This window comes from Schistocerca piceifrons, chromosome 7 (genome assembly GCF_021461385.2).
Source record: "Schistocerca piceifrons isolate TAMUIC-IGC-003096 chromosome 7, iqSchPice1.1, whole genome shotgun sequence".
Lineage (NCBI taxonomy): Eukaryota > Metazoa > Arthropoda > Insecta > Orthoptera > Acrididae > Schistocerca > Schistocerca piceifrons.
Window position 1 is genome coordinate 248,528,570 of NC_060144.1, and position 26,308 is coordinate 248,554,877.

The 26,308-nt window shown below is 42.3% G+C and overlaps 1 protein-coding gene across 1 annotated transcript in view; it reads left to right on the forward strand.

Moving 5' to 3' along the window:
* Positions 1 to 26,308, forward strand: part of LOC124709143 (furin-like protease 2) — a 467,447-nt gene that overhangs the window by 190,707 nt on the left and 250,432 nt on the right. The window contains exons 2-3 of the mRNA XM_047240815.1: positions 4,423 to 4,629; positions 19,672 to 19,806. Coding sequence (XP_047096771.1) covers positions 19,699 to 19,806 — 108 coding nt within the window. The 5' untranslated portion in view covers positions 4,423 to 4,629; positions 19,672 to 19,698. The remainder of the gene's footprint in view (positions 1 to 4,422; positions 4,630 to 19,671; positions 19,807 to 26,308) is intronic.

A 26,308-nucleotide genomic window follows, 5' to 3' on the forward strand; every position in this document is an offset into this window, starting at 1 on the left:
CGCTGTGAAATTGAAACTGTGTATATCCGACGTCTGCATGGAAGAAGAGAAAGGTTCATCTCTAAGAGGTTGCTTGTACAGCTGATGATGTACTGAGATTGTACTTGTATCATTTCGGCGGCCCTAGAAAAATTAAGTGCATTCTGTAGCTCTATCAGTTTTTAAAATAATCATTTTATTTATCACATTATTATTTCGGTAAACATAGTAACATTAGTCTTTGTGGAATCGCTTTCTTCTGATCACTGTTGGCCCAATTTTGCCTTTGGTAAAGTAGGGACGTAAACTGCCTACTGCAGACTTAAGCTTCTCAAACTGAAATCATCGAGAGGTCGTGGAGGATCTTCCAAAAAGAAATAGAATGCTCTCTTGTACGGCTATTTATTTAACACTAAACTAAATTGCCACAATATTTTACAGTTAAACTGTTAGGTTTCAGTGGATTTATTGGCTCTCGATCGCTATAAAACACACAGCTGTGACTTCGCCGTGATTGTTTATGTAGTGACTTTGATGTGAGATAATCCTCCTCCCACAACTCTTCTTATTCTACGGTCAATCATGCTTCTGTGCATCGATAAGAATTATGTTGATGTTGATGCCTTTGACAAGATCTGCTTCATGAGGGATTTCCACAGAGCACAATTTCTAGCAAGACAACCATTCAGTCTCCAAAGAGTACCTTGTAAAACTTTAGAAAGTCTGGAGGTGGAAATATTATGTATAATTTACGCAATAATAGGGAGGATGGAGGGAGGGATGCTTATCAATATGGCGTACTTGAAAATTCTCGACGAGTAGCTTAAAAATATGGCAAATCAGGCTACGGTACCACTCGACGTTGCATTTGCACTACCGTCATTACTTCGATGGGTCCTTTGACATAACATTGATGTTACTGCAACTTAATTTACGACCTAAAATATGAAATCCTCGAAACGTCGTCTCCTCATCAGCCCTACACAAGACACAAATAGGTATCTGTCGTCGAGGCAGCAAGTGGATCATGTACTCAGCAGTATGTATGGTACGCAGCTGCAATCCAGAAAGCTGTTCTGTAAATCGCTTGTCATGTAGTACGGGGTTAAACAGCTACCGCATCCATAACAAAATACCTCTGTTCGCTCCAAGTGTACTCTTCTAAATTGTTCAAGGGAACTTCAGCAGCCATTGTTGCTTACTATGATAACCACATTAACAATAATTTCTCATATATCATTCCTTCCATGATCAGACGCCCTTCATTGTCTCGTCAGCATCTTCTGTGTTCATGGTCCAACTCTTATGTCTCCACAGTAAACACCTCTGCTAAAATTCTCCCGCAACCACAAACTCCAGCTAATCTTTGTTGGTGATTCAATGTACAGCGTGATCCAAGTGCCCCTACGCATGGGTTTTATGCAACTCACAACCACTTCAAAAACCACGTAAGAGATTTTTTAGATCTTCTCGCTCGCTGTACGCGAGGTATAAATTCTACCGAAAAAATGAACAGGACCTTTTTATAGGAAATACAATGTAGCTACATTTTATGTGGAATATATTTTTGCAGGAGTGCGCAGTTTTAGAGTTACTGAAGAAAACGTATTTGAAAATGTAGCCCAGTGCAAAAAAATTTAACTAAACACCTCAAAAAAAGTTTTGCATCACGTCTGTTCCGAGAGTTCCGGAATAGAGATAAACATAAACATCATTTTCGCCCTTTTTATTGCTCATTAAAACCACACACTGCATGTTCAACCACCATACAGCGAGACCTTAAGAGGTGGTGGTGGTGGTCCAGATTGCTGTACACACCGGTACCTCTAATACCCAGTAGCACGTCCTCTTGCATTGATGAATGCCTGTATTCGTTGTGGCGTACTGTCCACAAGTTCATCAAGGGTCTGTTTTTCCAGATTGCCCCACTCCTCAACGGTGATTCGGTATACATCCCTCAGAGTGGTGGGTGGGTCACGTCGTCCGTATACAGCCCTTTTCAATCTATCACAGGTTCACTTTTCTGTAGGACTAATAGTTCTCACATAACAAAGGAGAGAATTTTAAAATCTTGCTTGTAGTATTTGAAAGTGTTGAGGGTTGCATAAAACCCTTAGGTAGGGGCAGGTAAATAACCCTGTGTGGTTGCATTGTCCTATCACCGCCTCATCCCAGCCATCAGTGAAAAGGAGCAGGACCCATCTACTAACACCACCACCACCACCAACAACAACAACAACAACAACAACAACAACATCAGCGTAAATTGTTACATACGTATGAATCAGGTGATGAACAGTCGTGATTTTTACGAGATTTCTGTACTCGAAGTAGCTTTGCGTATTGCAGCATTAAAAGAGAATCTTTAGTCATTATGTGAAATACCTTCGGCAAACACTTCTTTCACATGGTCAGTTGGTTGAAGCACTAACTTGCCAACCAGAAAACATCCTAAAAAGAATAATAAACAGCTGATAATAACAAACGTAAGAAATACACATGAAAGAATCATAATTGAAAACAAATTCAAGTTTCTGCCAAACTATCGCGCGTAAGCTTCGCTCTTAGACCACTTCAGAGAGTTGGTTCCGCTGCTGAAAGGTTCGGGAGATGTGTTGAGATTCAGCTGAGTGTTAGTAGAAGCTGCGATGGGATGTTACGAACTGCGATGGCATTAGAGTCATAACGTGTGCAGCGCTGCGGGGCCACTATAGCAGACGTGGCGTATTGTGTTGGTAGCCTCTCTGCTGTCGCAATCATTCGGTAGCACTGAGCGCGCCCTTGTAGGGGACGCAAATTCAGGGCCGCCGGTTGCGGAACAGATAAGTCAGCGTCAAACCCCCGTCCTGTCGCAGCTGGTGCACAGTCCAGTTTAATCAACGAAATCAGCGTAATATCTACCACACAGCTTGCGTCATACCGGCTGAAGTTCCAGACTGGAAATGAGCTCTGGATTACAGCAGCCACATCAGCAGTTGTTTTAGTACTAGGCTGACCGACATACAAAGGTCCATATACATCATTCTGACTTAGAAAACAGAAATATAGTAATGGAGTATTGGAAAAACCTGCCACTATATTAATGCAGTGAAGGCAGAAAAAGAAAAGGATGTCAGGTATTTATTTAAGTACATGAGTAACGAAAGTAGTTCGTGGTTAAACAATATGCTAGGAGATTGTCACCAGCAACCAGACGTTATTAAGAAGATCGACATCCATGCAGAACAGAAATAAGGCGCAGAAGAGAAACAAAAGGTCCTTCAGTAATCAGAAAATATACCAGAGAAACTGTCCATCACAATGTATGTGATACAGAACAACACAGTGGCATTTTATTTGTACAGTAGTACTTTATCAGTTTATTTTCTGTTATTTTATTTTTGTGCTTTTTGAAGATCCCTTGATTGTAGGTGGTATTATGAATAGTATTACTGTTGATTTTAATGTTTGTTTGAGGGTTAAAACAACATTTGAAAAAAGAAATATTTTTGCTCATTCTAACCTACTGACACCGATTTACGGGAAAAAAGTCCTATAAGTGTTTAAGAGAAACATTTTTCATATCGAAAACATAGGTTAAAATACGTAGTATGACGGAAAAAAAATTATTTTTTGTAAACATTATTGGAGATATCACCGATCAAAATGTAATCTCTGAAATTAAGCGACCAAAATATGATCTCGGATATTAATTACAGCAGTCTAGATTGCAAGACAAGATATATAAAACGCTGACACGTTTCGATAATCGCATGATCATCTGCAGACCGACAACCACTTTGATCGGCAATGGCTGTGCATGGAACAGCTGACCATCGTCATTCAACGGTTTCTGCTCCATGGACAGCCATCGTCCAGCAATAAGGCTGTAGGTATGGAGACGATCATCTGAAGATCGAAACTGGTCGCCTTACAATAATTTTGCCTTTCGATCTACCCTGCTATAATTAATTTCAGAGACATAATGGAAAGATTTACGGAATAGTAGCACATATCGTATTAAAACCAACTTGAGCACTAGACTCGGGTTTTAATGCAAATATATTAAAAGTATGTATTTACACTTCTCTGTGTCTAATAATCGTTCTGTCCTATGAGCCTTTGTTCCGGAAAATGCCTCAATTATCTGTGTCTTCATAGATTTTTGTTTTAGTAATTCTTGCAGATAAATGACCTTGATGATGGTAGAGAAGGCACATCTTCGTATTTTAATACTGGTTTTATTCGGTTTTAGCAGTTCGACCTGGTGTACTTAACTTCTTCTTAGTAGTGATGCATAATTAGAAAGGTTACTTTTTATTTATTGCGAAATATGCCGTTGACGTCAACACCCCTGGACAAGTAATTTTTACCGCCATCTCATACGAAAACTTCGCTTTACAGCGCCGACGTATTGACGGCAGGGAAGCTGAGAGTACAGGGGTGTTTGCGTGTGCTGTGCAGGTGGCGTGGGTGCAGCAACAGCACGAGAAGCGACGCCGGAAGCGAGACTACACGGAGGCGCGCTTCGGCGGCGGCTTCGCTGATCTGCCGTCGTTCCTGGGCGCCCGCTCGCAAGCGCAGGCGCAGACGCAGCACCGCCAGCACTACCGCGGCATCGGCGTGCAGAGCCTCTTCCCGGATCCCCTCTACAAGGAGCAGTGGTACCTGGTGAGTGCGCTGTGTGGAACTCACTGACTGTTCAATTAAAGCGCAACTGGACACATGACTTCACGTTGTAGTTCAACGAAAATAATATTCCGTTACCACACAATCTGACGCCTTCCAATGAGACAGCATGATATTCGTAGCTGAATTTCCTTGTGTACTTATGCATCCGAGATGTAAATAAGTGCATTCCCGTATGCGTAGTGACAAGTGAATGATGATGTGGTCTTCAGTCCGAGGAATGGTTTGATTCATTTCGCCACCTTAGCCGAATCTTCTGAGAGCCTCGTCATCCTTGCATCGCTACTGCATCCTGCATCCATTTAAACAAGCTTCCTGTAGTCACATTTATGGACCCCCTCTAAAATTTTTACACTCAAACCTCTTTCCATTACCAAATTAACTATTAATTGATGGCTCAGAGTATGTCCCCTCAATCGATCCCTTCTTTTAGTCATATTGTGCCACGAATTTTTCTTTCTTGCCAATCCATTCCAAATCAGTACATCGTTATTACACTGTACAGTCGGATTTATGTCACCAACTGTCATAAATCTGAATAACCACCTTTCGCAACGCGGTCCGCTGCGAGACGTGCTGGAAGAGAGTCGATGAGGTTGTGGAAGGTGTCGAAAGGTATGTGGAGCTATGCCGACTCCAGTGTCATGGCCAGCTGCTCTAGGTTTCTCTGTTGAGCGTCCGTAGCGCGAACAGCACAGTCGAGGTGGTGCCACAGACAAAGCGAGCTGTGTGTCACCGTGCATTGTCTTACTGGTAGTTGCCACCGCGCCAAGGAAAAACAAACTGGGTGTACGGGTGGCCATGGCACCTAAGGATGGATTAACAGAAATATCCATCTATTGTGCCTCCCATATTGACTAGATCACCCACGGAATGCTATCCAGGAACTTCCTGCGCGATTGTTCCAGGGTGTTTGCTTTCAGCTGTTTACGGGTGTACACGACAACAGCCATGTGTCCGATGGAGCAAAACATGTGATTGATCTGAAGAGGTCGCCTATAGCCACTCAGTGGTATTGGTGTGCAAATTCCAGCCTTCCATGGGTGCATGGACCAGGCGCCTACCTCTGATTCCCATACATGGCAACGTTCGCTGAACGGTAGTTGAGGAAACGAGGTTCCTAACCCCATTGGTTGATCTGAACGGTCAGTTGCTCAACAGTTCTACATCTATTCGCCCGTAGATATTTCCACAGCCGTCGTTCACCCTGTCATCTATGGCCCGTGGTACGCCACAGTTGCCTAGGAGCCGGTTTTGGATAACGCCATTTTGCCGTCTCTGAAATGTTTCTACCCTTGGCCCGAAGCCCAATGATCATGCCCTTTTGGACGTCAGATAAATGGCTCCGTTACGACAACGACTGCACTATTTACCGTGTCCTCCCGACACACTTCATGTACACTGGTGTCCAAAATTAAAGCAACAAACTGCTATTTTCTATCCCATGTTTAACTCAAGATATAATCATACAAACTGTCACCAGATGTCCGCACAATCGTGTTCTACATGGAAGATGCCAGCCCGGTCAACGGACAATCAAGCAAACGATGACGACAGGGCACATACCAAATGAGGTAGTGTTTGCCGGGTAGGCCCACATCCACAGTCGCTGTGTAGAGTCACAGTGCAGAATATCGCAGAGAAGATGCCTACTAGATTCTTTGCGGTGAAGAGCCATAGAAAGAAAGGAACCAAGACTGTCGCAAACTGACTTTGCCCGATGGCTTAATGTGAATCATTCTCTTGTTTCTCGGATATGGTGACAGATTGTAGAGACCGAAACTGTTTCCCGAAGACCAGGGTAGGGCCAACCACGTGTGACTTAGAAGAGAGGAACGTTATTGTGCTGTACGGGCATGAATTACCGCCTTACTACTGCACGGCAACTGGCATGTGTGGTCGAAGCATCCACTGGACGTGTTGTACCGAGGCAGACGGTGTACACAATGCTTCGGCAGAGTGGCCTTTATTGTCGGAGAGATTCTGTACGTGTACGTCTGACCCTTCTTCACAGAAGGGAACAGCTAGAGTGGAGTCCTCAACATGCCACCTGGACGGTGGAACAGTGGGTCAATGTTGTTCTGACAGATAAGACCCACATTCGTCTGCAGAGGTATTCTCGATGGATTGGCATCTGTAAGAAACCTGGAACACGATTTCGGGACCCAAAGAGACCGATATTGAGGAGGATACCTAATGGTGTGGGTAGGGATTATGATTACCACTTGAACCCCTCTTCATGAAATTGTACGGGTAAATCGGCAAGTCTTAAGTGCTGTCAGGTATCATAACGAGATCTGAGAATCTCATTTGCGGTTCTCCTAGGAGCTGTGGGCCCAGACATTGTATTGCTCGACGATAATGTTCGACCTCATAGTGCGCAGGTGGCTGATGTTTTCTTGGAAACGGAAGATACTGCACGCATAGCGTGGCCTGCTTGCCCTCCCGATTTGAATCCTATAGATCATATCTGGGATGCACTAGGGGTACGGCTGCATCACGTCAGCACCCACTAAACACTCTTAAAGACTGCAAGCAGCTGTGCGGGAAAAATAGGCGTTATTGCCTCAAGATGGGACGGACAACGCCATTCACAGCTTGTCCCACCGTTGTTAGGCCTGTCTTGCAGTCAGAGGTGGTGACACCCCATACTGAGCACATTAACCTGTTCTCAGAATGTGTTTGCAAATCTGTTAAGTTGCAGAAAACGAAGAACACTTTTGTCTACCGTTATGCATGTTACAATTGTTTACGATCCGTATTCATTACACCGTTTCTATTTTCGTATCACCGGTTCATATTGCTTTCTGGCAAAATACAGGCAACCTTGCAAAATTTCCGTTTGTTGCTTTAGTTTTGGACACCAGTGTACTTTCCACTGTTAGTGTTTGCCACTTTCCGTCTGTGAGTGGTTATTGCACATTGACGTCGAACACGGCGGTGTTTACATTAATGTGACTGGACCGTGTACTTACGTTATCTGTCCATCTAATCTACAGCGTTCTCCGCAGCTCCACTTCTCCAAAGCGTTCATTATATTCCTGTTCAAATGGTTCAAACTGCTCTGAGCACTATGGGACTTAACAGCTGAGGTCATCAGTCCCCTAGACTTAGAACTACTTAAACCTAACTAACCTAAAGACATCACATACATCCATGCCCGAGGCGGGATTCGAACCTGCGACTGTAGCAGCAGCGCGGTTCCGGACTGAAGCGCCTAGAACCGCACGGCCACAACGGCCGGCAGTGCACTATTCACTATAAATATTACTACCAAAGAACGCCCAGCACCCAGTTAGTGCTGTAAACTGATGATACCGTTGCAGTTCAAATATTTGAAAAACTTACAAGCAAGCAGTCTCAGAAATTTGATAACATGATTAGAACATAGCGATCGCTGTAGCGTATATTAATGAGAATGGAACTGTACTTACCTGCAAGGTTCGAAACAAAGTATGTCGACACAGCACAACTACTGTGTCTATACCGACAGCAGAGAGTTTATAGCGAAGGACGAAACAAATGACAGTACCCATGTCGCACTCATAAAACATCAAGCAACTGGCCGAAATGATGCATTTGTATTAATTGTTGCTAAGAAGCTTGTAGTTGCAATGGCTTACGGGCGTAGTCGTTTCGATAGAAGTCTTAAGCTGATGTACGATTTCAGACCGATAATCACTTTTTTTCTGGCCTCTACCGACCTTAGGTTTCAATACATCGTACTAATAAGCTAACAGTATTGTAGCCATTCTATTACCATGTTAACTGCACCCCGTGATTACGATAATACACAGGGAACACCCATTTCATTCCATTTGTAACTAAACTGCTGTCAGTTGAAATTGGAACGCCATGAAGGCAGTGTGCAACGAACGTCAAACTGTGATGAAGTACTATATTCGTCATATTTGGATAAGCGAATGACAAGCACTCAAAGTAGGTAGGAGTAAAGTCATTTACATTCTGTAAATAAAGGTTATGCAGCGATTTCTCATTCAGAAACTGCATTAGAATGTTGTCTGTAACAACATCGTCTTCTGTGTCGAGTAAGTTAGAGAGACGAGACGCAATTTAGCATTCCGCGTTGTTGCCTTAGTAGGAATCACAGGACTGTCATACGAATATAGAATTAATGGATTCAGGAGGGCCATACTGAACTCCATGCAGAACCTTCAACGGCCGCACTAGACTAGCGCCCGAGAGGACAATGTGCAGGACCGTACAGCAGCGTCACGTAACTTCATTTGCGAAGTAGGTTTGTTTGCAACAATGTAACTACCTGTATGGATAGTACGACGACGTCTAGAGCGCCACTGACCGTCAGCACGGTTTTTGCTGCATGCCCTGACGAAGCAGCAGAGGATCGCGCCGATTGTGAGCTCAAAGCCCACATTGGACTCAGAAGTGGCAAAACGTCGTCTTTTCATATGAATCCTAGTTGAGCATCGCGCTGAAGGTCCCCTGTGCGGAGCGTCTGAGAAAAAAACTTTGCCTGATTGGAGTCGACGTACTGCCCTACTGGTCCATCAACTGACATGATGGTACGGGCTATCGTTCGGCCCGCAACAAGGTCACCTCTGGTTCTCATAGCAGTTTATTTCGAAAGGCTGCGTCACATTACTGACTTCTATGGCCGGTGACATATGGCCTGTCTTAGAGGGCTATGTGATGTTACCTTTCGACTAGATGTCTCAAGACAGTATGTCAACATTTTGTCCTGATCCTCTTTCATATATAGCGTATTGAGCTGTTGCCGTGGCCAGCACGTTTTCTACACATCTCGCCAAATTAAAAATGTGGTCGCAGGTTGCCGAAAGACTGACACCAACCACTTTCCAGCGTCTAGGATTTATCCTCTCTGTCAGAATTGAACCATTGTGGAGTGACATACCTGCATCTGTAATCCAAACTTATTAGGTCTTGATGTTCAACTGCAATCATTGTTGCTGCGAGAAATGAACTGAATTTCTTACTCTGAATACCCCCAAATCACCTACAAATCTGATCAACTGGAATACACATAAACAGTAAGTTGTTGTTTCTTGTTTTAATTTGTGGTATGCTCCGATGGGACCAAACTGCTGAGGTCATGGGTCCCTAGGCTTACACACTATTTAATCTAACTTAAACTAACTGATGGTAAGGAGAACACACACACACACATATATACTGCACGAACCGTGAGAAGGCGCTCGCGACCGCGCGGCTACCCCGCGCAGCGAAGTTTTGTTATTTGCTATCGACATTGGTGTTGAAATTTCAATGGGTAGCAACGTAATAATATGATTCAGTTCATGATTACTTAACGTGTATAGACGCATTGAACTCTAGTAAGTTACCGAAAGCTCACAAGGTTGGCTGCGACGAGAAAGCTGCTGTATTGACTAAGGCCATTGGACTTAAATCGTCTGCCACCTCGTCGTTAGATTGCTTAGAGCGGATGATAAACACCAGTCCAGCCACACTTACGTGTTAAAAGGTTTATTTGCTGCCATCTCCCTGGCGCAGAGAAAGTAACATAGAGTGCTGGTGAGGACAGCGCACGAGATAGCAGCCAACAGAAAGGAGCGTGACGGCTTTGCGCGACATTTATTTTGCGGTCGTACTATAATGCCACCGTCGTTCGCGGAAAAATGCTTTCATCGGTTGGCGACCGTGTGAAGAGTCCGCAGACTTACTTCCGGACGTGGCGCGATGATAACGAGCGCCCTCCAAAAGCCGTGAACGCGGCCATGCCGCTATCTTTATATCTGGGCCGTATCGCCGGCGCTGTCGTCCGCCGAGAAAATAAAAGGAAGGGTGCGTCGCGACGCTCTGCTGGGCCGTTTCCCGCTCTGCCGGGCCGTTCGTCACCAGACGACCGCTATTGCTGGTTGCCCGTCGCTGCTTTACGCCTTTCGGCCCACCGTTTGATTTGCTGCCGTCGCTTCCCCTCCGTTAGGTTTAAGCGCCTCTGGATGATGGCCGTCCGGACACGGCGTCCGCTATTCGTTTCTCGCTGCTTCAGCTGCTCTAAACGGTGCAGGACACCAGCAGTAGGCAAGCTGCGCCGATGATGGACGCGCTCGCTCTCTCTCTCTCCCCCCCCCTCTCTCTCTCTCTCTCTCTCTCTCTCTCTCTCTCTCTCTCCCCCCCCCTCCCTCCCTCCCTCTCCCTCTCCCTGCATTCGTCCCACTACCCCTCTATCTCGTTCACTTCTTTCCTCCCTCCCCGCTCATCTCTCGTTCCCCCCCCCCCCCCCCCCCACTAATTCTAGGAGTGTGTCGTATCCCATTCCGTTGAGTTCAATTTTTTTTTTAAATTTCTCTATTTTCAATCCGTTTGATACGATTTTGTTTCTCGACATGTCCCGTCTAGTTATTAGTCTTGATACTATCCTCCACCAGTTGCGTATCCTCTCCTTTAATAGAATCTGAATGACTGAATACTTCTCTTAGTTCATAACCCAAAGAGGCAGGCCAGAGTGTTCAGAAGACGATGAAACGTTGTATTCCTTCAGATGTAACAAAATTTTATTATTATTACAGGATTAATCAATACAAATATCAGTTAATAACATCATCTTGTTGTATTCCTGTTATCCTCCGCTAAGCCTGTTTGTCCAGTGCATCTTCCTAGTCGATGCTGCGATGTTCCATTACTCCATCCATGTGGTCTTTCCAAGAACGTCGTGGTCTTCCGCGCTTACGTCTGACGGGTGGTTTCCATTCATAAACCGTCTTTGGCCACAGATGATCTGGCATTCACATCACGTTCGCACAATTTTAATGATTTTCTTTCCATTCTATCTGTCAATGTATCATTTGCCTTCATTCTGTCTCTTATTTCATCTACATACATACATACTCCGCAATCCACCATACGGTGCGTGGAGGAGGGAACCTCGTACCACAACTAGCATCTTCTCTCCCTGTTCCACTCCCAAACAGAACGAGGGAAAAATGACTGCCTATATGTCCCTGTACGAGCCCTAATCTCTCTTACGTTTGTGGTCTTTCCGTGAAATATAAGTTGGCGGCAGTAAAATTGTACTGCAGTCAGCCTCAAATGCTGGTTCTCTAAATTTCCTCAGTAGCGATTCACGAAAAGAACGCCTCCTTTCCTCCAGAGACTCCCGCCCGAGTTCCTGAAGCATTTCCGTAACACTCGCGTGATGATCAAACCTACCAGTAACAAATCTAGCAGCCCGCCTCTGAAATGCTTCTATGTCCTCCCTCAATCAGACCTGATAGGGATCCCAAACGCTCGAGCAGTACTCAAGAATAGGTCGTATTAGTGTTTTATAAGCGGTCTCCATTACAGATGAACCATATCTTTCTAAAATTCTACCAATGAACCGAAGAAGACTATCCGCCTTCCCCACAACTGCCATTACATGCTTGTCCTACTTCATATCGCTCTGCAATGTTACGCCCAAATATTTAATCGACGTGACTGTGTCAAGCGCTACATTACTAATGGAGTATTCAAACATTACAGGATTCCTGTTCCTATTCATCTGCATTAATTTACATTTATCTATATTTAGAGTTAGCTGCCATTCTGTACACCAATCACAAATCCTGTCCAAGTCATCTTGTATCCTCCTACAGTCACTCAACGACGATACCTTCCCGTACACCACAGCATCATCAGGAAACAGCCGCACATTGCTATCCACCCTATCCAAAAGATCATTTATGTAGATAGGAAACAACAGATGACCTACCAAACTTCCCTGGGGCACTCCAATGACACCCTCACCTCCGATTAACACTCACCATCGAGGACAACGCACTGGGTTCTGTTACTTAAGAAGTTTTCGAGCAACTCCCATATTTGGGAACCAATCCCGTATGCTCGTACTTTAGTTAGGAGTCTGCAGTGGGGCACCGAGTCGATTCTTGAAATCCTGGCACTCCTACGCAGATAATCAATTTCCACAGCTATTAGTCGTTTTTGAGGTCCGCATTTAAGAGCCATAGTTCTGATCCAACCATTACCTTACTTATTCTTTTCTTATTGCTGTTGGAAATATTCTTTACCACTAAAAAGTATTCGTACACCCTAACACTGCCCTGCTTTGCTGTAGTCTATATTTTACTTATGTTTGGCCCAATCCATTTTTATGAATATGTGCACAGAGATATTTAAATTTCTCTACGTGTCTCATAACCGCCTTGTCATTGATGTGTACTTCAAATTTAGCATCTCTATCCACCACCAGACACTCTGTTCCTGTTAGACTCATCTGTAGTCCCCATCTGTTGTATTGCCGATACATTATCATGAACTCAAGGTCATAATCATCTTGTGCTATAATACCTTGAACGTCAGCAAAACTTAATGAAAATATCTGTCCATCGTTGACAGTGATTCCCATTCCACTGCAGCTGCTCTTCCAATTTCGGAGAGCCAATTCTACATATAAATTGAACAAGGTGGGTGAATATAAATTGAACAAGGTGGGTGACATACTGTAGCTTTGTCGCAAACCTTTACTGACATTAATAGGTTTTGATAACTTTGAACTTCGTTTCATCTGTACCACATTATCTCTGTACATTTCAATAATAATCTGTAAAAGGTGATCATCCATACCTATATCTGTCATAGCTTCCGACAGCTTAGATCTAGGGACTATAACGTAAGCTTCTGCTAAATCTACAGTGTGCAGTTCCTTCCCTACTGCTATAAATTTCCTCATTAGTTGTTGTAAAATAAATAGGTTATCTGTACGTGATCTGTTCTGCCTAAACTCCGTCTGGTCTTCCCCAATATGGTGGCCAATATTTTGTCTAATTTTTTCAAACATTATCTTGCTGAAGAAGCGGCTCATTGTGCAGTTGGCACTAATGCCTCTATAGCAGTTTGTGTCTCTTCTATTCCCTTTCTTGAAGATAGAAACCATATATGACTTTTTCCATTCTGAGGGAATTTCAATCCTTTTACAACAGTTGTTCATCAGGCAGGTTATTCGTTTCTTCAGATATCTTCCTCCAGCTTTCAATAATTCAACAGGAATGTTTCCTGGACCAGGTGATCGGCCATTCTTCATTTTAATTCATGCACAATTTGCTTCCTCTATTGTTACGTCCATATTTCGATCAGTTACTTCCGTCTTCTCATCATTCCCTTGCCTGTAATATGGCCTATCTTCAGTTAAAAGGTGTGTATAATGCTTATTCCATTTCTTTAAGGCAATTAGGTTGTCTACTGCTTTGTTCACTTGTGTTTCCTTCATACTGGTAATTGTCCTCCACATTTCTGTTGTTTCTGATCCACCTATTAGACCCTCAGTTTTAATTCATTTGTTCCCACATCTTGTTCTTTTCTAATTTAATTGTGTTTCTTAATTCGTAATTTGTTGTCTGGTAGTTTTGCCTGTCATGTAGGGATTTAGTTGATTACAATTTTTTGTAGAGATTTTTCTTTTCCCTAATCAACGTCTTCAGGTTATCAGACATGCATGGAGGATCCCGTTTACCTAGACTCGTACTCTCTGTCCCTAGTACCTCTAGAGCAGTTTTTCTAATTGCTGTTTTTAATATTTTCATATTCTACTTCAACATTGTAATCTTCTGGAATCGCTTTCAGTTTATTTTGTAATTTACGTTGAAATATATCCTTGATGCTGAACTTTTTCAGGGGAAAGAGCTTATACCTTGCCTGCTCTAATTTCTCATGATAGCTGTGGTCAGCCACTTGTCCAGTTAATGATTTTCTCCTAAATGGATATGTCAACTTTACTAACACTGAGTAGTGATCAGACCCACAATTGGCTCCCCGCATGACTCTGCAGTCATGAACTACCATTTTTTGCCGTTGCTTGGTAATGATGTAATCAGTTATTGATTTCTGCTGTAATGATGGTCTCTCCCACGTATATCTGTGGATATATTTACGTGAATAGTGTGGGTTAAGAATTTTCAATTCATATTGGTTACAAAATTCGACAAGATTTTCTCCAGAACTATTAATGATAGTTTCTCCATATTTGATGTTCTTTGAAGATTCTTTGTGATAGGCCTAATATAAATGACCACACATCATACGAAAATTCCTTGGTAAAAAATCTTACATCTTCCTTAAGATGAACCTCATTCCAGTTTCTATTAATCATTTCCAGTACGTCTTAGGTGTTGTGCAGGACCTATTCTTTTCGTTCTTCTGAAACAATGACACGTCGGCTTGATAAAATATGATCGGTGACAGATTCTTTAGCATCGAAAGATATCACATTAAAAGTGTTCTATCCGTAATGGAAGCAGTTGAACTTCGTGACCACCTTCATAGGATGTAGAATAGTAACAACTATACGTCACAGTACGTGAGTTCATCTAACATATGATCGGTTTCAGGCTTGTGCCCATTTCATGTGGTTTAGATTCATGGACATGTTACCATTCTCAGTGCTTGAGATCACTGTTTCAATAAAAAAAATGTAATGACGACTTGTTGTGGTCTTCAGTCCAGAGACTGGTTTGATGCAGCTCTCCATACTACTCTATCCAGTGCAAGCTTCTTCATTTCCGAGTAACTACTGCAACCGACATCTTCCTGATTCTGGTTACTGTATTCATCTCTTGGTGGTCTCCCTCTAAGATTTTTACCGTCCACGCTTCCAACCAATACTAAATTGGTAATCCCTTGATGCCTCACAACGTGTCCTGCCAACCTTTGCCTTCTTCTAGTCAGGTTGTGCCACAAACTTCTTTCCTCCCCAATTCTATTCAATACCTCCTCATTAGTTACGTGACCTACCCATCTGATCTTCAGCGTCCTTCTACAGCACCACATTACGAAAGCTTCCATTCCATTCTTGTCTAAATTATTTATCGTCATGTTTCACTGCCATACATGGCTACACTCCATACAAATACGTCCAGAAAGGACTTCCTGATACTTAAATCTATACTCGATGTTAAATTTTTTATCTTCTTCAGTAACGTTTTCCTTGCCGTAGCCAGTCTACGTTTTGTATCCTCTCTACTTCGACCATCATCAGTTTTTTTGCTCCCCAAACAGCAACACAGACACACTACTTTGTGTGTCTCATTTCTTAATCGAATTCCCGCAGCATCACCTGACGTAATTCGACTACATTCCATCATCCTCTTTTTGCTTTTATTCTTGATCGTCTCTTATCCTTTCAAGACACTGTCTATTCCGTTCAACTGCTCTGCCAGCTCCTTTGCTGTGTCTGACAGAATTAAAATGTCATCGGCAAACCTCAAAGTTTTTATTTCTTCACCTTGGATTTTAGTACCTACTCCGAACTTTTCTTTTGTTTTTTTTTTTTTACTGCTTGCTCAATATACAGATTGAATAACATCGGGGTAGGCTACAACTCTAACTCCCTTCCCAACAACTGCTTCCCTTTTATGCCCCTCGGCTCTTGTAACTGCCAACTGGTTTCTGTACAAATTGTAAGTAGCCTTTCGCTCCCTGTAGTTTACCCCCTGCCACCTTCAGAATTGGTAAGGGAGTATTCCACTTAACATTGTCAAAAGCTTTCTCTAAGTCTACAAATGCTAGAAACGTAGGTTTGCCTTCCCTTGACCGATCTTCTAACGTAAGTCGTGGGGTCAGTATTGCCTCGCGTGTTCCAACATTTTTACGGAATCCAAACTGATCTTTCCATTCGTCTGTAAAGAATTCGTGTTGGTATTTTGCAGCCGTGACTTCTTCCATTGATAGTTAGGTTATTTTCACGCCTGTCAATACCTGTTCTTTGGCACTGGCATTACTACATTCTTCTTGAAGTTAGAGGCTATTTCGCCTGTCTCATACATCTTGCTCACCAAATGGAAGAGTTTTGTCTTGGCTGACTCTCCCAAGTCTATCAGAATGAAATGTTGTCTACTCCTGGGGCCTTGTTTCGCCTTAGGTCTTTCAGTGCTCTGTCAAATTCTTCACGCAGTATCATATCTCCCATTTCACCTTCATCTACGTTCTCTTCCATTTCCATAGTAATGCCCTAAAGCACATCGCCCTTGTATAGGCCCTCTAAGTACTCCTTCCACCTTTCTGCTTTACCTTGTTGGCTTAGGAATGGTTTTCCATCTGAGCTCTTGATATTCATACACATGGTTCTCTTCTCTCCAAATGCCTCTTTAATTTTACTGTAGGCAGTATCTATGTTACCCTAGTGATACATGCCCCTCCATCTTTACATTTGTCCGCTAGGAATCCTTGCTTAGCTATTTTGCGCTTCCTGTCGCTCTCATTTGTAGTCCTTTTCGCCTGCTTCATTTACTTCATTTACTACATTTATGTATTTTCTCCTTTCATCAGTTAAATCCAAGATCTCTTCTCTTACCGAAGAATTTCTACTAGGCCTCGTCTTTTTAACTACTAGATCCTCTGCTGCCTTCACTACATCACCTCTCAAAGCTACTCATTCTTCTTCTACTACTGAATTTCTTTCCCCTGTTTTCGTCAATCGTTGCCTAATGCTCTCTCTGAAACACTCTACAACCTCTGCTTCTTCCAGTTTATCCAGGTCCCATCTGCTAAAATTCCTACCTTTTTGCAGTTTCTTGAGTTTTAATCTGCAGTTAAAAAGCAATAAATTGTGGTCAGAGTCCACATGTACAATTTAAAACCTGTTTCCTAAATTTCTGTCTTACAATTATATAATCTGTCTGAAACCTTCCATTGTCTCCAGGCCTCTTCCACGTTTACAACCGTCTTTAAAGATCCTTAAACCAAGTAATAGCAATGATTAAGTTATGTTTCGTGCAAAATTCTACCAGGCGGTTTCCTCTTTCATTCCTTCCCCAGTCCATGTTCATCTACTACTTTCCCTTCTCTTCCTTTTCCTGCTATCGAGTTTGAGTACCCCACGACTATTAAATTTTCGTCTCCCTTAACAATCTGAATAATTTCTTTTATCTCATCATACATTTCGTCAATCTCTTCATCTGCGGAACGAGTTGGCATATAAACTTGTTCTGCTGTGGTGGGCTTGGGGTTCGTGTCTATTGTCATACGATAATACGTTCACTATGCTGTTCGCAGTAGCTTACCCGCGCTCCTATTTTTTTTTATTCATTATTAAAACCTACTCCTGCATTACCCTTACTTCACTTTGTATTTATAACCCTGTACTCATCTGACCAGAAGTCTTGTTCCTCCTGCCACCAAGCTTCAATAATTTCCAGGGTATCTAATTTGAACATATCCTCAACGATTAAGCGATATGACATTCCACGCTGCGATCGGTAGAACGCCAGTTTTCTCCCTTCTGATAACGATGTCCTGCTGAGTAGTCGCCGCCCGGAGATGGTGACGGTGACTGTGGTGGTGTGTGGTTTGTGGGGGCGCTCAACTGCGCCGTTATCAGCGCCCGTACAAATTCGCAACCTTTGCACAGATAAACTCGCCACTTTCATGAATGATGATGAAATGGTGAGGACAACACAAACACCCAGTCATCTCGAGGCAGGTGAAAATCCGGGACCCCTTGCTCTCGGGAAGCGAGAACGCGACCGCGAGACCACGAGTTGCGGACAGGAGATGCGAATGGGAGACTATTTTACCTCCGGAATATTTTACCCAAGAGGACGCCACATCATTTAACCATACAGTAAAGCTGCATGCCCTCGGGAAAAATTAAGGCTGTAGTTTCCCCTCGCTTTTCGCCGTTCGCAGTACCAGCACAGCAAGTCAATTTTGGTTAATGTTACAAAGCAAGATCAGTAAGTCATCTAGACTGTTGCCCCTGCAACTACTGAAAAGGCTGCTGCCCCTCTTCAGGAGACAGACGTTTGTCTGGCCACCCCTCCGATGTGGCTGCACATACGGTGGCCGTCTGTATTGCTGAGGCACAAAAGGCTCCCCACCAACGGCAAGGTGCTGGGTGGGGGTGAGGTGACTAAACAGAGACATATCAAACATTTGGTAGTGGCTAAAAGACACGTGTTTAAAATATTGTAGTACTTATTCACATTGAATACAGCCCGTCTTCCGGCTAAATGATTTTGATAAATCCGCTTACGCAATAAATTTGAAAGAAAATGAGCTCACAGCCACAGCCATTAAAGATAACCCGCAGGTACTAAACACTGTCACCAACGGAAAGATTATGAATGTTCGTGAAGAGCTCGAAATCTACATCCACAGCTCCAGTCACCACACACAGTTCTCAATGAACAAGTATACCTTTCAGAGAAGTCGCTTCTATGCATCTTCAATGGAATATTTTAAAAACTAAAAAATGTAACTCGTGGCATCCTCACAACTAGCAGTTTCTTGAAGAAAGTCTCGTAAAACACCCTTTGTACAAGTTACTTGCTTGTTTTGAACATTTCTTTAATGTCTATATTCATTTTGTGAAGTGTAATACATACATCCCATAGAATGTTGACCTCTTCACCTCCCGGACACTCCTCTGTCACTCTCCGGATGCGCTTGGTGAATCACTGGCGGCAAATATTTTTCCTGTCGTAATTGTTAACACCATTTTTTCAAATGAGCTTATCGAAGACAGAACTTACCACCTCACAATCAAGTGGTTCCTTGTTAGTACTTCTGTGAGAAATATTAAAATTGCAGTCATTGCACGTCTTTCCTAACCAATGAATTGCACATCGTCCTCGCTTTCTTGTAAAACATTTGGGCTTTACAATCATACAACCATCTAAAATATGTGAGAAACCCCATTTTCACTTGCACAATCGCAGTATCACACATTAAAGTTAAGCGTGTAATTCCATTCACAGATCTGCATGGACGATAACATGTAAAAATAATGCTGCTGATGTAAGGCAATAGCTTTACACATTCTATTTCTTCCTGGGAAATCAACGATAAAACTGCGAAACGTATACATGATATTTCCATCCGCTCAAAAATAACACAGTTAAATTATTAGCCGTAAGTAGTGGGATGGAAAATACGGATTACTGTGCTCAGGTGTTCAACTGAGTTTCTTGGCTCTGCAGAGTAAGATCTGTACAGTTATTTTATTATTAATAGTTTTTTGTTGATCAAACAAACACTCGCCCAGCAGGTAATGTCTAATTGCATGTGTTGCAGAATGGTGGTGCTAAGGACGGCTTCGATATGAACGTGGCTCCGGCGTGGCAGAAGGGCTACACCGGCAAAGGGGTCGTCGTTTCCATCCTCGATGACGGGATCCAAACCAACCACCCTGATCTCGCCCTCAACTACGTAAGTACCGTGGTCTTCGTGACTGGCTTCGAGACTACTGTAACTCAACACGGCACATTATGAGCCGTGTAAAGAATTTTAACTGTAGTAAGCAAGCTCACCGCACTAAACATCAGCCACCGCCTAAAAGGGCGCATTGGAGCGATGAAAGTATTGTTGAAGTGGTACCAGGCAGTCACGTGACGCTCCACTGCTTACGTAAGCCAAGGTTGTTAACACAACTCTTTCAAATAGTCTTACTGAAGACTGAATTTGCCACCTCACACTCAAGTGGTTCCTTGTTAGTATTTCTGTGAGAAATATTAAAATTGTAGTCATATAATCTTGCTTGCTTGTATGGAATTACCGCAGTAAGGTGTGGAGACGTGACAGAGTGACAAAGACGAGCTGTCGTGTCTGAACGTGCTCGTGACCATGCAGTGAATGAAGCTGCCCAATCTATTGGTGTTTCAACTCGGACTGACCGGGGTTTGTACTAGGACTGTTGCATCGCTCGCAGCCAGGTAAAAACTGCCTAAGAACGGCAGTCGTAAGAAGATACAGACAGACAGTTGCCGGAGAGGAGTATCTCGTGTTGTGACTGACAGTCGGATGATAGAAACCCTACAGACATTACTGTTTCTAAACAATCCATTCCCATAGTCTAATTAAACATCATGTTAGTTAACTGACTAAAATTATTTCTTCGACGTTTCTGTCGAAAGCAGTAGGCACAGAATTGTTTATAGTTAATTTCATCGGACAAGGATTGTAGACACACACCGCTTATGCTAATTATTGTAGAAATCAGAAGGTAAAAATTTCTACGCATCTTTCATCGCTTGATGTCGAAGTACACGTTATTGTTCGTTGTCCTGTAGTAAAACGGGGTTCGCGGTGAGAGGGGGCCAGGATTTGTCATGATTCAGAACAAAATCTAACTCTTTCTGGAATCGATCTTTCGAAATAATCCAGTCATCACACAATTAGGTTAATAAAGAAGTAATGTTCATTTCAGAAATAATGTAAGTGCTAAACTGGAAATATTCTTGATTGAAACACTGCAAAGCGCCATCTTTTATATATTACACGTAGTTAACTGATACCAGCTTGAGTGCGAACGCTTAATGTATAACGACATAACATTATAAATGCATTTTGTATGGGTGTAGTGGAGACAGTTTCCAGTCTGGGCTCCACATGTCTGTTGTAAGTTGACTTCAATCTCCACCAACTCAAATATTTTAAAATTTCGTTAACAGAACGGAGACTGTGATCCCAGATTGGTATTGGGGGCGGCGGAATAGAGGATATGGGCCGATTGAATTTCACTAGATGCAATTTGCAATATGCGATATGTTAGTCGCTGTATGGTGTATGATTGATTTAAAAAAAATAAAAAAAAACCTGACTTCTTTTCTGAATGGTGCAGATTCCACGCATACAATAAGTAAGAACGGACGTTACAAAATAATAATGAAATCACTCCAGTGATTCCATCTTCCCTGCTAGAAATGCTGAAAAATAAAACTGATAATACAATGAATAATGAAACAAGCATGTGGACTGGATTATTAATAATAAAACAGCACTTAAAAAAACTCAAAACAAGTTAGTATATTGTGAAAACACAACTACAGCCCACGATGCTTATTTTCTGGAGGTTGAAAGCAGAAAGAAAAGTGCGAACCGTCAGACCTCTCCTACCTAGTTTGAAAACATATTTTGAAGTCTGCCCCCTTCTTTTATTATACAGATAAAACAGATGTGAACATCGACTCTTTCGTCGCGAACACGTTCACACCAATTTGTAGACGGAATATAGTTTTTTTAGAAAGGAGTATTACAGTATCCACAATAAACATTTTATACCGACTCTCTTCATCCTAACTATGTGGACATCACAAAGTAAAACAAAGTTATTACGTTTCAATAGTTCACGAAGTTTCTCAAATATCGATACAATTCAACTGCGATAACTTTTGAGTAGAAAATAATATTTGAATGGCAAGTCCATTTTGTAAAACATAAATTGTTTGTTAATATTTCAAATATATCTTCTATAACGAATTTTAATACTTCATATTTGGCAAGAATAATTTTATCTTCTGACAGCTGGCATAGAAAACAAGACTAATCACATAAGATAATTAATACGTTCAGTAAATAGGCGAAGAATCGGATATTCAAAAATCTAATGGAAAAATATCCTAAACCAATTAAAAAAAAGCTGCCATACATCATAATGGATCCGCAAACTCGCACAGTAAAGATACGTTTAGCAAATGCTACGAAATATGGTTAGAATATGACGGGTTTCGAGAGGTTCACATGGCAACTCTGTCATCTGCTACTGCACAGGTGTCATACAAGTAAAGGGTAGTTTCATGCTGTCAGTTAATGGGGGTTCGTTTGAACCAGCCTCCTAGTTATCATTGCGAAGGGAACTGCATGCATTGGACAATTGGAGCAGGTTACCTCCCAAAAGGCCATTGCTCTCAGCGGGACACAGAGCTGCACGTCGTTAATGGAACAAACTTGACAGAAACTGGACGGTAGTGTTATCCGACTTACCGGATTTTGCCTCTTTTTAAATAGCGGAAGGCTTATAGTTCGCCAACGGTTCAGTGAGGCATTTAAATCACGAGTATGGGAAGTGAAGTTCAGGATAGATTGGTTCTGTGTTGTTTTGAGGGCGTTTTTCATGCATTGACTTGGATCCCAGTCGCTCATTTTACCGTGAATATGAACGAGAATGTTTGACATCCTCGGTGATCAGGTGTTGGTTTATCTTCTACATAAGCATTAGGGGACGTCCATTACCTAAGTGAGCTCAAAATGGGGGTGGGGGTCCGGCAAAATCTCATTTAAGGGAGGGGAGAGGGAGGCAATGAAAATCTCCCGTCAGCTTCGTAATTCAGATAACACATTATTATAACGGATAACATTTTGCTTTGTATAATTAATCACAAGTGTATGCAGTATTAAAGTGCCCACCCTTTTCATGGCCTCTCTGAATTGAACCGAATGCCTTACACGCGTGCATGCAGGGGATTCCCTGAATTGAAGCAAGTGCCACACAAGTGTTAGATTTCATTTGGGGAGTTCTTTGCCGCGCCGGTAGAAATTAGTGCTTATCTGTCAGTGAATCAATCGTGATGCACAACGCTCAGAAAGCCGATGTTGTTGTATTCAACTTGAATCTGTACCAAAACTTTTACAGTGCATACGTTAAGCGGCATGTCGACAAATCGACTTGCGAGCAAGAAGTTGATCGCTTGTGGAAGGAAGTTAAGCTGAAGTTGACAGACAATTCCCTTAGTGATCATGTAAATAAAAAGATTGAAAACGAGCGTAATTATCCGGTTAAAAGGAAGGTACAAACAATTTTGTCTTTGATCTGCAAAGTGAGTAAAGGTTCAATGACATTTGATGTATATAAAATACCAATAAAAGGTTAATTTTAAGGGATCCCTCGAACGGTTAATACTGCCTTCTCTAAGACTTCTTGTCCGTCTGTTTGTGTCTGTCTGTCTGTCCGTCCGTCCGTCCGTCCGAATACTACTCGGGTTTGAAATGTTTAAAATAGTGTTTTTAATCACCCGTTAAAAGCACTGTGTAATACCCTTTCTTAATGAGACGTGTTTCTATTAAAGTATTTTAATAAATGTTTAAAACAAATAAAAGGTTTTCATTTTTATTTATTTTTACCTGAATATGGGGCAAACCTAACGCGAGGGTTAGGTGGGTTCAACCATACCTCATCAAATCTCAGGAAGGGAGAAGAGGGAGGGAGTCCAGATTTCGAAGAAAACCTCTCACGGAATTACTGGGCGTCCCCCTTAGGGTTGACATGTTCAAAATGTGTTTTCAATCACCTGTTAAAAGCACTGTATAATACGCTTTGTAAATAAAATATGCCTTTATTGATGCGCGTAATCAGTTTTTAATACAAAAGGTTCCATTTTTACTGTTTTTACCCCACCTGGGGGCAAACATCACGTGAGAAGGCTCACAAAGGGTGGAGGTGGCTCCAGCTTGTAAAGAAAACCCCGCGCGTAATTAATGGACATCCCCTTAAGAGTATGCTGAGCATCTCCCTTTCTCCAAGATGCCAGCCGCATTCACGGGCAACCTGATGCACCTTCACTGGCCCTCCAAATAACCCAATCATAATACCACAAAGTGTCTGCATCTGTTCGGAACCGTAGATCAAACGTAGAAGTCGACGTATCTCGCAGTTTCTTACGTCTACGGGATCTAACCATCAACGAGAGGCTTCATCTGGATACTACACATCGGAAGAAATTTGTGTATCCCCTTCGGTTAAATGTCATTATCAAGGCAGGGGTGGAGTGTTAGGGTGATGCATCCGCGGTGTAACTTAATTCTTTGTCCACTGTGTTTGTGGTGGGCTATTTCGCCGATGAAGTAAGTGTTAAGTTGAAAAAATAAATCACCGGACTTGACAGTGATTAGTATTTGTGTGAGAGAAGACGAGTATTGGAAAAAATGACTCCTTGTGAAGGACGGACCGAATGGATAAACAGGTTGCCAAACGTCGTTGCTGGTTATCAGGAGACTAGGTGACGTACCGGTAGTCCCTTGGCTTCAGTATAGCAATGGCCGGTGCGGTGATGCCATAGAGCCTGAGGCAGGCGCACTGTGGATCCGCCAACTAGGGACCACGCCGCCGACGTCGTGCCCACGCATAATTGAGGCCGGGCCGTTGCATGTTTGCACTGGTGCGGCCGCCGCCGCTGCCGAGGTTGGGCGCGCCAACTCATTAGCCTCTCCCCCACTCCCCCCACCTCCACCCCCTCCAACTCTCCTTCCGCCCTGCCTCCGCGTCAACCTCAACCTCCTCCTCCGCTTAATCCTCCAGACTAGCCAAAGAACGCGTTGCTCCAGATTAAGCGGAAGATGGTGTGACCCCAGGTGCGATGTATAAGGTTGCGAGTTCTGGGAAGTGCATACAATGTACGCTGATTGTGTGTTTGCTCGAACGAGTGAGCTGATATAGAAGATAATACGGAATCTGATGCAGCAGCAGATTCCTCCCACGTTTGGTGGAATTAGTGAGACGGCAGGTAATAGTGATACACGAGAGGCTAGTACTGAACAAGTCAAACAATGTCTGAAGGAAAAAAATGTAAAGACTGGGGAGAAATCAAAGAGTGCCACACGGTTCAATTTCGGGTTCACACGTATTCCTTCTAGGTGTGAGAGACCGACCTTCCACTTAACGAACAGTAGTGGATTGATACTTCATGCTGATGATACTAATGTTACAATAAATACCATTACAGAGAAAACAGCGGAAGAAATTGTTAACGATGTGTTTCAAATAATTATTTAGTGGTTCCCTGAAAATGTATTCTCCTTAATTTTGGAAATCACATCAGCAAATGGTGTAGCACATTGACAGCTATCAGCAAACAGTAGAATTTTGCAAAGTTTTCAGTATACCCACTGATGAAAACTTCAAATGGAAGAAATGCGTTTCTCTACTGCTCAAACAGTTGTCATCTACTTTTGCTATTACTGTAGTTGCTAGTCTTTGAAATGAACGAATTAACCTCCTAACATACTCTGCGTGTTTCCACGCAATAATGCCTTACCAAATGATTTTCTGGGGTAGCTCACCACTCAGAAAGAAAGTACTGACAGCACAACAACAAGCAGTAAGAAAAATAATGATACGTTCACTCGCAGTTAACTAGAAAGTAGGTCTTCTACGAATTAAACATTTTTATCTGCACCTTCACACTATATGTATTCGTTAGTGAAATTAGTCATAAATAATGATCACAGTTTGAGAAGAATACAAAAGTCTATACATACGACGCTAGATGGAAAAAATTGCCTTTATTGCAATTAAATCTGTTTGTGGTTCAGAAAGGAGATCAGTATGCATCGGCACGAGTTTTTGATCATTTGCCCAATAGCATGAAATGTATGAGAGGTAGCAAAGCAAGTTATAAGAAAATTCTTCTGGCAAATTCGTTTATTGGAAGGACGAATTTCTAATTAAAAACGGGTAACCTTGAAGAAAAAAGTTTTTAATACATTTTCGTTAGTAGTTATGAAAATATGTTAATAATGTTAAATTTAGGCCAGTATGCCACTTAGGTAATTAAAAATGGCTAACACGTAGCCGTGTAATGAAACCAACGATGTTTGACTTAAATGTCCTGTAACTTGACACTGTCCACATCTTTTCGACCTCAAACAAATAGTTCAAACGAGCTGTGGAACATGTATCTAACTGTAAAGCAGAAGCGATATAAAAACTTGGTTGTTAGCTGATGTATATCGTTTGAATCGTGTCTGTAGTACGAGTGGCTCTTACTCTGGTCAGAGTTGCTATTCAAGGTCCTACCTTGGAAAAAAAAATAAAAAAAATAAAATATTAATAATAATAATAATAATAATAATAATAATAATAATAATAATAATAATAATTCGGTCTTCACTGAAACCATCTCTCGAATGCTCTTGATAAAAAGTCGGTTGCGCACTG